The following is a 13,001-nucleotide window of genomic DNA, read 5'->3' as shown; positions in this document are numbered from 1 at the left end:
GCTGCTCCCAGCCCAACATCCTCTTCTGGTGAACGCGAGGGTGTAGGACCAGGGGAATCAGGACACGGAGCTGCTTTTGTTGGGTGTGTGATCCTCTGGGAATAAGACTATGTGACTAATGAATGAGCCATAACTAACTACCCCGCCAATTTCACCCTTGAAACTGAGTGCTGAGGAGGGTTTAGTAAAAGCTATTCTTTTCATTCTTTTATGTAAAAAATACTGGGAAGCTAGTTCATGTTTCATGGAAAACTGTTTCATTTCCTCAGATCAAAGAAATTCTTGGTGTTTTCTCTGAAATGCTTTAGTGTTCTCTTTAAAAAAGGGATTTGAAATTTGTCAGGGAAATCTGTTTGTCAAGGGTTGTTGTGTTTTGTGATGTTCTTATGATAACACATCTAAATGAGCTGAGCTATGAGCTGAGGGATTGAAAACTTTCAGTATGTGCATACTGAGAACTGACATGGTTCTACTAAGCAGCTAAAATAGCCAGACTCTGTCTTCACTGAGCCTTTTCCATCCCCTCGCATCTGCCACTTCTAACAAGTCAGTGCTCAAACTGTTTCTTCAGAGAGATAGGCACTCAAGTCCTGGTCTACAGTCAATGGCAGATTCTCCCTGAATTTCCTTTAACAGCTCTGCTTCTGATTTCTCAAGGCGATGAGCAGTTGGTACTAAATGAGTATGTCAAGAGGTAGTGAGCAGCCTGGTAACCGGGGAAGTTCAGACTACATTGTAACACCATGGATAGGAATGGTAGCCAGCCGGAGGGAGGCCAAAGGAGTTCTGTTTTAAGGACATCCACCCAGAACCAAGATTCCCAAACCTTACCAATCCCCTGCTGCTAGCAAGTATTTGTGAACCCACTTGTAAAGTAACCGACTTGTTAGTGCATGTCTACCCACAGAGCTGATACATATTACTGCTATTAATTACTGCATTAGCTTAGACAGCCAAGATCCGCGTGGTGGATCTCAAGGTCTCTTACTTGCTGATGGACTGGAGAATGTTGCAGGATGCCACATAATGGAATTTCTGCTTTCATAAATTATACACAAAGCTACTTAAACAAACAAGCAAACAAACAAACATTTTCTAGGTTGTAAAATCAAGCATGAAAAGGCTAGGAAATGCTGGAACTAAAATTGTTTGTCTACTATTTGGATCGTTCCTCTTAATTTCTTTTTTCCCCTCTTCCCTCTTCAGCAATTGTTTCTGGTATATGTTGAATTTATAGCATATACATCCCTGAGAAGGCAGACTGGATTTTATTATGTGTTCAAAATGTTAGGGTTTTTTTTTCCTTCAGTTCTTTATAGTCTTTAAACAGCCCATCTTTTACATTTGCATTTTAGATTCCCTTCTAGGACTGCATTCCCATGAAAGGAATTAAATGTATGGAAGTAACTCTGAAATGTCTTTTCTATATTTACTGACTGGGCTCTCTTACAGAGAATTGATTCTTTTAAGGACGGCCTGTGTCATCCCCATAAATCCCATTGAGAATAATAAAAGTAACCAATATGTTCTCTCTGTAGTTCAATGTATCAGGCTGTATTTGGGTCTCTGGAAAGTGTAGCCAGTTCTGAATGTATCATCCAGGTGAAGAGGGGATGTTCTCTCTGTTTCTGTTAAAGTTTCCCGGAGTTGTTGTTTTCTGTTTTTCTCGGAGAAAGGTATAGGGGTATCTCACTTAACAGACATCCAGAGAAAATGCCAGTCAATCCGTCTCTTCTATGTAAGCATCAAATACTGTCCTGCAGTCTGCTAAACAAGTATGTTGTTGCATGGAAATGTTTGGTTTTCTCTGAGATGTATTGCCTACTGACACAACCATTCTGGTTTTGGGTGTGTTTTTGGGCTTCAGTAACAATTTCTGAATCTCTGACTGTTTTAGCTATTCAAAATAAAGTAAATCAGGTAGAGAATTTGACCCTGTTTTGTAGTCCCTCCGCCTCACCAAGAGCATCTAGCATAATGGCGAGGCCCAAGTTCCTGGTTTTAGAGGGCTGTATGCTGCTATGAGGGAATAAATAAAAATTTCAGACATTCCCAATTTCTGAATACTTAAAGGGACCTGTATACACCAAGTGAGCTGAATCAGCAGGACACAGCTGCTGAGTCTTAATTTGTTTAATAACTCCAGACTGAAGGTACAAGCAGTGGTGTTCAGAAGTGTTCAGAAGAAGCACTTCGGTCACACAGTTTTTGCAGAGGATAGGAAAATTTTAAAGAATGCAAGTCTGTGTTAATAAACAAAAAGTTCAGTAACCACAAGCCATCCTGAGTTGTGCCTAGATAGTGCAATGCAGAAAGATATAAATACCTCATAACACATTGGCAGCATTCCCACAGCATATACAAAGACTCCTATCGCACATGATTTGCATATACAAGCAAAAATTTGTGCTTAGATTTAGGCTTTTCATTATTGACTATTTTGCACATAATTGTAGGAGTTTTGAAGCCTTTATTTCCAATCAAGGTTTTAAAATATTTTCTCTTGAGAACATAAGCTCCTTTTGTTTTCAAAGAAAATCACTTTTCACAATGTCTGGACAATCGTGTTCATAGACAAATAAGCCAGAAATGTGCTCTGCAGTACCAGAGCCAGAAGAGCATCTTGGTGCTCCCGTGAATATATGAATGTGGACACTTAGTCTATTTTAGCCTGATCTTATGAATCCAACCATCTTTCAGAGCAATGTGGTGAACTTTCAGCTCTCAGTTAAATCATGAAATAGGCTTTTAAAAAAAATGAGGGAAAGGCGATCTGTTGATAACTCCCTAACTGTAGTACATTTGCAAGCATTGTCTACTAGCTCCATTTAAAGCTAAGATACCTAGCCATTTACTGTACAATGATCGGTTCTGCAGAGATATCCTAAGGTGTGCAACATGTCCTGGATTTGCACTAGGCTAGCATGAGCATACACGAGTGGAAAATCAGGGCGCCTCTTTGTGTTCATCTTTCTGTCATAGGTGATAGAAGGTAACTGGAGAGGGGTTTGGCAGCCTACTATGGATCTAGCCTATACACTTGAAATTAGTAGCTAATTCATGTTTCTTGATTCTCCAAACCGCGATGCCAGTTTTACCTCACTGTAACTTACCAACACTACTACACGTTGTTATTATTATAAACCTCTTACCAATGAAATATCGATATAATGCTCTACGTTTAGATCATTTGGCCTCAACTTTTCAATTCCTTTAAGTTTTATAAGCCTAATTTCCATCTCATAGCTACCAGTGGAATTTACTAAATCAGAAGTCACTGTTGTGAAAACAGTGTGATTACACCTCTGTGAAAGGGAAAAATAAGGCCATTCTTTCTAAAAATAATTTTTGTTTTCCTCATATGACAGTTACAAATAAACTTGCTTACTGAGACTATATCACATCTGATTCTGAATTGTAGCTACACAACTGTAAGTTCATGTCTGTAATAAGGTAAAATAAATATAAATGAGAAAAACTCACTCCCCTGGGAACCACAGGCATTTTGAGAAGAAAGTTAATTTTAAAAGACTCTATGAGCAGATAGTACTTTACAATTATGAAGTTTGTTTTTAAAAAAAAAAATATCAGTGTTACCTTATTGTTTCTGAAAAGTTCTTACTGATGGATTGTCCAGAAGGAACCATCTTGTGTCTCTTATTTCATGGCTTTCCCTGCAGATCTCATTTCCTTTCTTGGGAGTGATATGATCTTCTATGTTTCCTTTTACCAGTTTTTAAAGACCTTATTTCTTTCATGATGAATTCTCCTTCATTGGCTGGTTTTAGATATCCCACAATTCTTTAAGCAAATTATGAAAAAGATCTCTGCAAAATTTCTAACGTTTGACAGGCTTTATTCTATGCCAAGCTTCAAAGACAGTGAAGACCGTCATTCTAATGTTCATTGAACCATCCTACAGTATTTAATAAAGGAAGTACATCTCCCAGTTCATAATGTTATCTTAGGATTTGCTACCCTGTGCTCCAGAACACTGAGCTAAGCTTTGAGCATTTCTGATCGGATTAATGACAAAATGCAGCCTGAGGCAAGTGAGTTTGACACTATTGGAAACTCCAGGTCAAAGTCTGCAGTGTAAATTATTTGTTGAGTGTAAATTTGATCAGAAAATGCAGTTGTAATACTATCGTAAGTAATGAGATAGTGTAACCCTTGTTAATTTGGTTTCCATTGCACATGCAAAAGTATGTAATTATACAAATGCAGGAAAGACAGAGAAATGGAGAAGTGTGAAAAGCAACCCAAAATGAAAGCGTAAGGGAACAAGGATCCCTCTTCCCTGTTCAGCTAGTCAGGGTGAAGATTCACTGCTCTGGTAGATTTGAGGTAATAGGAATAGCAGCTCAAAGTTGTTAGTACCGAGGCTTCTCACATCTCCAGTATACTTGCTTATTCCCAATTGCTTTTAATTTGACACACCATCAACATGGTTTGAAATGTTAGGAAATGAGACTTTCCCATAAACCTTTGCTTCCTTGACTGGGGGTCTTGCTAGGAAGCAGCATGATGTCATTTTTTTCATGTCCCATAGATGACATTTACACCTTGGTTTTCATATCACCATCACCATTACTCCCATTCAAAAAACTCTTATTGTTCCTTCCCTTCCCTGTTCAGCTAGTCAGGGTGAAGATTCACTGCTCTGGTAGATTTGAGGTAATAGGAATAGCAGCTCAAAGTTGTTAGTACCGAGGCTTCTCACATCTCCAGTATACTTGCTTATTCCCAATTGCTTTTAATTTGACACACCATCAACATCTTCATTACACATGGTTTGAAATGTTAGGAAATGAGACTTTCCCATAAACCTTTGCTTCCTTGACTGGGGGTCTTGCTAGGAAGCAGCATGATGTCATTTTTTTCATGTCCCATAGATGACATTTACACCTTGGTTTTCATATCACCATCACCATTACTCCCATTCAAAAAACTCTTATTGTTCCTTCCTTCTTGTGTCAACTCTGAGTGAGGTGTCAGTATCTGCTGTGCAGTCTACCTTTCCATTCTGAGTTTGGTGAAGTGCATCAAATATCACAGTTGAGGAGAAGTGGTAAGACTTAATCCTGCAGCTGAGGTGGTAGTGCCAAGTAAGAAGATGCCTATTTTCCTCCATCTCTTTCCTCTTATAAAGCACAGAGGAAGAATGGCTTTCTGGGATCCCTTGCAGTTATGACTACTTTGCTCATGTTGGGCTGGAGGTTCTGGGTTGGATAGATGAGCTCAGACTGGTTAAAATACATCATCCTTTGGATGTGTGATGACCAGGAGTGGCTCTGGAGCACTACTGGAACAGCGACTACAGGAACCTCTGACATCAGGAGCTAGTGTCACACTCTCATTATCACACATTTGTTTTAACCGTCTTTACATGTTTCTGTTTTTCTTTCTGGTAGCCCTGCAGTATTTTCTCCTCTTCCTGACATTTCGTTCTCCCACTGATTGTCTTGCATTGGCTCAGATTTCTCAAACAAAATTTTTACCACTGACTAGGTGGCATTAGTGTGCTATGTTGTTTCACCTCTTAATTCTGCTTATCCTAATTTCAACTCACAAATGTTTTTGTTTCATAATGATATAATTGAGTATGAATGAATAAAAAGTACCTACCATGAGCTATGAAAATGTCGTCAGACTGATTCAAAACCCAAACCAATTAGCTAAATGAGTTCATTAGACCACACTCAAAAAATCATGTATTGTCAGGGATATAAACCAACTACATTTTGACATGTAACTTGCTAGTATTACAGAACAAATTGACTTTGGTATCTTCAAGATCACTAGAGTTTTGAAACTGAATCAAGTAGAAATAAATATATATAATTAACAGCACTTAATGTCACTGAAATGTCTGCCTGTTATTTGCCATATGTAATGGCTATTTTGCAACTTTTTGAAATTGAATCTGTATTGCTTTAAGTACTTTTTTCACATAAAACAAGAAAATTAGGCTAAAAAGGAGCTTTTCATTTTAATTTTTAATGTTAATTTTTTCTTCAATTTTGGGAGCTTTCCTTTTCTAACACAAGTTAATTCAAGGAAAGAATTAAAAGTTTGGGGTTTTCTTCTGGAAGGCATGATTAATAGAAATTTATTCCTGTGTTAAAATATTTTCTTCTAAGTTGACTGAACCTTTGTCTTTATAACAGATTGGAACATGTTTCCATTTTTCCAGTTAATATTTACTATATTGAGTGTGAGTTTATGACAATCTGGTTTTTATTATCAAGATGATAAGATAAAATGGAGGAGCAGACATTAACATTCGCAATGCAAGTTCTTCCCAGGTAAAAGGCCACCTCTCCATTTTTTCCCCATTTTTAGTTTATCTTGGGATTGTTTCTTTCAATTCTCATTACTTTCCAGACATTCAGGAAGGCAGTACTTTTGTAGTATTGTGTATCTTTGCTCTCATTTCTTCTCATCTTAACAACTCTGAGTTTGTTTCTCAAGAACTTCCCTCTAAAATTACTTTAACAATTTTCCTCTGGCCTTTGAAGCTTTTTTTAACATACTCTGCCTTGTCAACATGCTGTATATTTGGGTTTCTTCTCCAAGATCACAGTGAGGGGACTAGCAGAACGTGGGTTAAGAACTGAGACATCTTATTAGCAAGTGACTGCCCTGCTACCAGCTCCACCATGAAGTGACTCCATTCTTTCCATTTTCAGGGCAACCATTTGTGTCATCGACCATCTTGCTCTCTCCTGTGCTTTCCTACTGCTTCATACTTTTGACGTTGATGTGCCTGATTCCAGCAATGTCTTCTTGCCCTAGGAGGCAGTCTAAGACCAATGCCTGGTCCCAGGACCACTGCTGTGTGTTACCAGAGCAACTGTTTACACACAGCAGCTGGACAACAGTTTGGTGTCCATGTCTCCTCACTGCCACATGGGAGCTTGAACCACTGTGCTGCAAAACCATGCTTCCCTTCGCTCTTTTCTCTCTCCTCTTCAAATTATCTTTAACTTATTTTACAATTTGGTATAGATTCACGAAGAGGGATGGAGTGTCTCTTCTTCCTCGTTCCAGGCTCAGACAGCCTGGAGTCTGGGGACCAGCACATACCCATAAATCGGAAACTCCTGTCACTTCAGACAGGCCTGAAATTAAAGTCTCTCCCACCCTTGCATTAAAGAGAAGTAGAGCTCCCAGAAAAAAAAGACTTATGCAAACTGAAGCTGGCTCATTTTACAAAGGGATGATACAAGTGCTTGCAACTTGAAGATGTGTTTAAGTTGTTTTGTATCATATGTTTCCAGTGGTTAAATTAGGTGCCACAACAATCACTGCTCTGGCTGCTGAATCTGAGTTGGAAGCACCAGAATCTCTTCACACTCTGTTGTTTCTTCACTTCACTGGGGCTTGTGGATTCCAGTGCAGGACCTCTAAAAATGAGGGCTTGTTATTTCATCATCAGAACATTTGAGTCTCTTTATGGATCTAACCCAAAAGCCTTCACTTTTTTGAAGCATTTTTTCACCATTTATATAATTTTATACTCTACTATAACCAGGAATATTATTTCTTGAGTTTCCAATCCTCAGTTAAATCTTTGTCTTCAAATATCTCTGAATTAAAAGGAATACTGCAATAATTTAAATACATGATAGATTAAAGCAAATATATATAGTCTTTATTATTGGTTCTTACAGGCTGAGAATGTGAGATTTTGATTCCCCAGAAGACGTGCTCCTTGTTTAATTATTTCTTAGTTCTTAGTTTTATTTGGAAATATTGCCTTAGCAAAAGTTGTAACATAATTGTACTCTTCTTTATCATGTTGTCCATGTTATCAGTTAATATTTAAAGAATACTAATGGACATATCAAATTTTATGCAGCCTATTATTTTACTTTGCAATATTTGAGTCACATCCTCTGCCAAACTCTGGGAATAATGTGAGGCAAATTATTAGGGTAGTGGTCCTGCCTGGCCTGCTATTTCTCACTACTGTTAAATCCTGGATTAAACACTATTAGTTCTCACACTCAGAAGGTCCATAATCTTGTGGGGGAAGACTGCTCTGGCTACTAAGTTAATTATGGAAGGTCTGTATCTTTTCCTGTGCTTTTCTTTTCTGAAGCATTAGTCAGGATGAGGAGCTTCATCATATTTATTGGTACCTTTCCAGGTTGAAGGAGGAGATAATCCCTAAAGAACTGGCTACCAGGCACTAAAATTGGAGTTTTACGTTTTTTCAATGATTTATTGCTGTTGTGATCCTTCATTACATTCACTCTTGTTATAAAGGGGTGGTGATTGAAGCATGAAAATGTCTCACTGTGGGTTTGTCAATGTTGTCATGTACTTAAGACTTAAAAAACACTATGCTGTTTGGATATGGATTGTGTCAACAATAGAAAGTGGTTAAACGTGACATCTTTAAAGTACTATAGCCATTCATTGTGCATTTTGTATTCTGACAAGGCAGTAGGGGCAAAATTCCTCTCTGGCTTGTCATTTTTTGCTCAGGATTTAGGTAGCAGACAATCTAGTTTGACTAAAGTGCATACAAAGTGATCTGAAAAATAATTATCCTTTCAAAAACGTGATAAAGGCTTCAGTGGCTGCCTATTTCTGCTGCCATGGACTAATTATATTCCATAAGTGTTACTGACTAAAGCTGCAGTTCTGGGTTCCTTACGGAGATAAAGAATCTGTTGACATTAGTGGGAGCTTTGCCTGTGTGAGGAGAGTGGATTTGGACACTTGACTTTTTTTACAAATAGAATGGAAATGGTGACAATTTTGAGAACTTCAGGGTTGTTTTTAAATAACAAATCTTGGTCCCAGAGAAGTCTCTGGGAGTTTTGCAATTAACTTCTAAAATGTCAATGTTTTGATGACATTTAGTTACCAAATGTGGATTAATGGCACCATGGTTTAACTGCATTTTTAAGTGTGGGCCTCATGGCATAGATCCCAGTAATCCTAAGTGAGTAATGGATGCCTAAGTAAAGATTACCTTAGAATGATTGAATAATAGCTGGACAGATATTCAGCTGACATGAATTCATTTATGAGTGCAAAATGTATACCTAGCAGGATTAGACGGACAGAAAGGTTCTCATATATAAGCATATTCAAATTACATTTGTCACAAAAATTTTGAACAAATCCTATTGCAAAAGCAGAAATATTTGGGCAGCCCTGCTCTGGGCACCCCTCACATGATGATATTAAGGAGCAGTGCAGTGTCTGATAGGAGGTACATCTTTCTTGATCCTCCTGATCTTTTCTCATGTAATCATCCTTATGAATTTAGAAGGATTATCCTCCAATCTCCCCGTGTGGTGGTAAGAGGCAGTAAGTCAGATGCTTCTTGTCAGAACAGCAGCCATTGAAGAAAGTATCTCAGTGGTCAGTTAAAAATCAACTGATTCATTTTCTCAAATCAGTCATTCTTCTGTTTGCTCCCGTGATTCCTACATATATCTGAGGTAGTTTACTATATATTGGAATGTTCTTTTCACGTATATATACATTTTCATTTGTTTCTGAGCTTTAAAAGTAGTCCTTTATTTCTTTATGCCTGTCAACTTTCAACATGATAAAATACATTACTTTTTATTTACCTCCTGGAAAACATAGATAATTGCAGTGTATAAAGATTTTTATTATTTACATTGAGCTTAGGACACGGAGGTGGTTTCCATCTCTAAAATGGCACAGAATTTTAAATTGACTGTATAGGAAATTCTGAGAAGCCAGACTGCCATCTTGCATAATTATCTTAGCATCATTTGATTATGCTGAGCTTTTCCACATAAGACTAAAAAGAGATGAAGTTGTCACCATTGGATAATATAAGGTTAGCTATTTTTAAAGAAATCGACAACAATCAAAGCACATTTATGTTTCCCCATGTATTTCAGAGCAGTTTCTAAAGCAGTTCTCATTCATGCACGTTTAACTTCTGTTAGGTCACTCATCATTTTAACTGACATTTGTAATAGCCCTTATCAGGACCATAACTAAAGAATGTGATCCTGTGCAAATTCAACAGGAACTTCGAAAATGTCAGAGGAGCTCTGACTCATTACTCTTCTTCTATAGATGGTTCTGAACAAAAGCCCTGGATCTGGACATACTCAAAATTTGGAGCTATTTTAAATTCAAAGACAGATTTGAAGCTGAACGTATATGTTGACATCATCTTTATCTGGCTTCGTTCACCTACTTATAAGGAAGCATCCTCATTACAAAAGCTGCAAATTAATTGTATTCAGAGGTGCACGTATGGCAGCATGGAATGATAAGGGAGAGCACTTGCAAGCCCATACTGGAAAACAGAATAGGAGCCTGCCTTGCTCAACAGAAACACAAGTACTTATTGGTGTCTATTAATCTAATATTCTCCTCCCTTATTATAGTAAATTACATTAAAACTATTGTGCAAGGATACTGGAAATAACCTCACTAGGCTACATGATGTGGTTCTACTGGATTTTAAGCAAACTCTGCTGCTGTTTTTCTCACGCTTTTGGTCTGGATTTCTGTCTCCAGGATGTTTTTGAAGAATGACTCTGTACCACAAGCCCTGTGCAGGAAGCTGAGTAAGCAAATGCAGAGAAACCCATTCCCCAAGAGAAGTTACTTACCTTTTTCACATCAGGTATATTAAAAAATTTCTTGGTATGAGCAACCCATCCGGCTATCCCAATGTCCAGAGGAAAAACAGTCTCATTGTCTGGATTCACCAAATTCTGCTCAAAGCTGGAAGTTGGAGTGACATTGAGAAGCCTGGTGGCTACCTCTGGAATACCGTTTCTGGAACGACAAATAAACATACTACACCGATCAGCTGCCAGCAGCTGTGACAGCCTCTGCAGGGCCTTGTGCACTATCTTTTCCATAGTGCCTCCTTCATCCTGGATTTCTGTTAGCAGCTCAAAAAGTATGTCACACTCTTCCAGACGGGACATGTCTTTGAAGCTGACTCCTTCCTTCACATCTCCAGGGCTGACTTTAAAGATACTTCCCAGGACTTCTGCCCTCATTTTTCGGTCGAAATACTCCTTGGCAAACTGGGGGTTGTTCTCCAAGTATTTTTCAACGGCATCTTTATTTACCTCACCCATTTTTGCTGGCTTGTTCTTAGGATTTCTTTTAGAACTGCATCACCATCAAAGCAGGAGTGGTAGCAAGAAGTCCTAACTTGATACTAGTAAGAAAACGGTACTTTGTACATATTGTATAGCTCACAGGCATAGTACATTCACCTTCCTCTGTGGCTTCCAAACCTTCTGAAACTCTTGAGATATGACAGAAGGCACTGGCTTAGCACCTTCTTAGTGAGAGATCTTGGAGACTGCTAATTAAAGAGATGTCAGGACACTAAACCCCTGAGCATTCTTAGCTTATAAATCCTAAGGGAATAATTTTAGCATTTTAAACTAACCGATTAATTCTTAGACCTTATAAAATTGTCTGATGTGTAGATATGTATACCTGTATGTTATCACATTCATTCACAGTATATATATTGTACTATACACACAAAAGTTTCCATTGAAACTTAATATGAGGAATTCCGCTTAGATACTTAGCCCACATTATACATGTGTACAGATGTACACACGTGTATTTGTGAGAGGTACTTAAGGGGAGGAAAACAGAATGTTACAGAGAAAATTTTAAAATTGCAAAATTTAGTTTTCCTCAAAATAGTCAGGAGATGATCGAAATTGGATTACTAAAAGTAAATAATTATGAAGCTGTACATACATAAAATGGGTGAAATCCTAAAGACCTTACAAAAGTCTGAGCTTGCTCAAATGATTTACCCAGGTGAAGATGGAGTAAAAGAATTAGGATTTGACTCAGCACAGCCAGATATCACTTACATATAACTTTTTTCAAAAATAGATAGTCTAAAGGAAAGAGTAAAGTCAGAAAATGGCTTGAATTCAAATTGAGTTCAGGAGACAGTAAAATTTTTTCTCTATAAGCATGAATAACCTTACAGGGTTCCTGCAAGTAGTGTAGTTTTGTCTAAAGTGGCAAAAAAAGCAGATCTCTGCTCTCTTAAATAGCAGAAAAATGGTAATAACTGACAGATAGTGGGCAAAGAGGGAATCTTGAGTCTGGTTGTAGCTTTATAACATGTTTGAAGTTTCCTACCATCGGAAGTTCAGCATTACTCACATGAATGGAAAAGGAATGATGAAAACTGTGTTGAATTTTAGGAGCAAACACGCCAGGGCTGTGGGAGCAAGAAGGCTGAGTTTAAGTTGGGTGCCAACTATGACAGCAAAAGATCTGTGTTCATGGAAACAGCTCTGAATTTCAGCACAGTAGGAGGGCTGCAACACAATTAATCTTATTTCTATTTGGGCCATCCGCATTGATCAAAGAGCAGAAAGAGATTCTTGGTATAAGGAAAATAGACCATATACCCTTTGGCAATTCTTAATTTGAAAAGAGTATTTGTCGAAGTACAGCTTTGTCTGTCTGCCAGAGGCCACATTCATGTTTATCAACAGATCTAAAAGAATCAACATGGGCAACTGACACAGTTGCCTCTCGTGCACAAAGAACAGGTCAGTGATTGGTCTGTAATGGCAGCTAACTCAGTCCATTAGTTTTCCCTCTGACTGTGATAAGAAATGCTGTGTCAGACACTAATTTTTGCCAGACTGCAGTTGCCATAAAGATTTAAAAATGCATATGAAAATCAGCACAAGTATGGACATATTCCGTGGTTCCTTTTCTCTGTCTGGGTTATTTACCCCTAGCAGCCTGGGGAGCAGCATAGGACCCTCACTGGTAGGTGTATGAGGTTGCAGCATCTTCTTTACAGGTGTGAACTGGTGATACCAACTTTGTGGCAGGACTGTGCAACTGCAGCACAGCAAGATGTTTTCACCATTGTACGCATGTACGGTTCACAAGAAAACAGCAAAAGAAATGCACATATATTTTAGTCTTTGAATAGTTTTTTTTTATAATTTGATCAATACATATAACAGAAATAG

At 38.0% G+C, this 13,001-nt stretch overlaps 1 protein-coding gene across 1 annotated transcript in view; it reads right to left on the bottom strand.

Moving 5' to 3' along the window:
* Positions 1–11,105, bottom strand: part of PDE6C (phosphodiesterase 6C, cGMP-specific, cone, alpha prime) — a 31,634-nt gene extending 20,529 nt beyond the window's left edge. Inside the window, exon 1 of the mRNA XM_009334808.1 lies at positions 10,626–11,105. Coding sequence (XP_009333083.1) covers positions 10,626–11,105 — 480 coding nt within the window. The remainder of the gene's footprint in view (positions 1–10,625) is intronic.
* Positions 11,106–13,001: the final 1,896 nt, after the last annotated feature.

This window comes from Pygoscelis adeliae, unplaced genomic scaffold (assembly GCF_000699105.1).
Source record: "Pygoscelis adeliae isolate BGI_AS28 unplaced genomic scaffold, ASM69910v1 Scaffold632, whole genome shotgun sequence".
Taxonomy (NCBI): domain Eukaryota; kingdom Metazoa; phylum Chordata; class Aves; order Sphenisciformes; family Spheniscidae; genus Pygoscelis; species Pygoscelis adeliae.
This window is presented reverse-complemented; position numbering and strand designations above follow the sequence as displayed.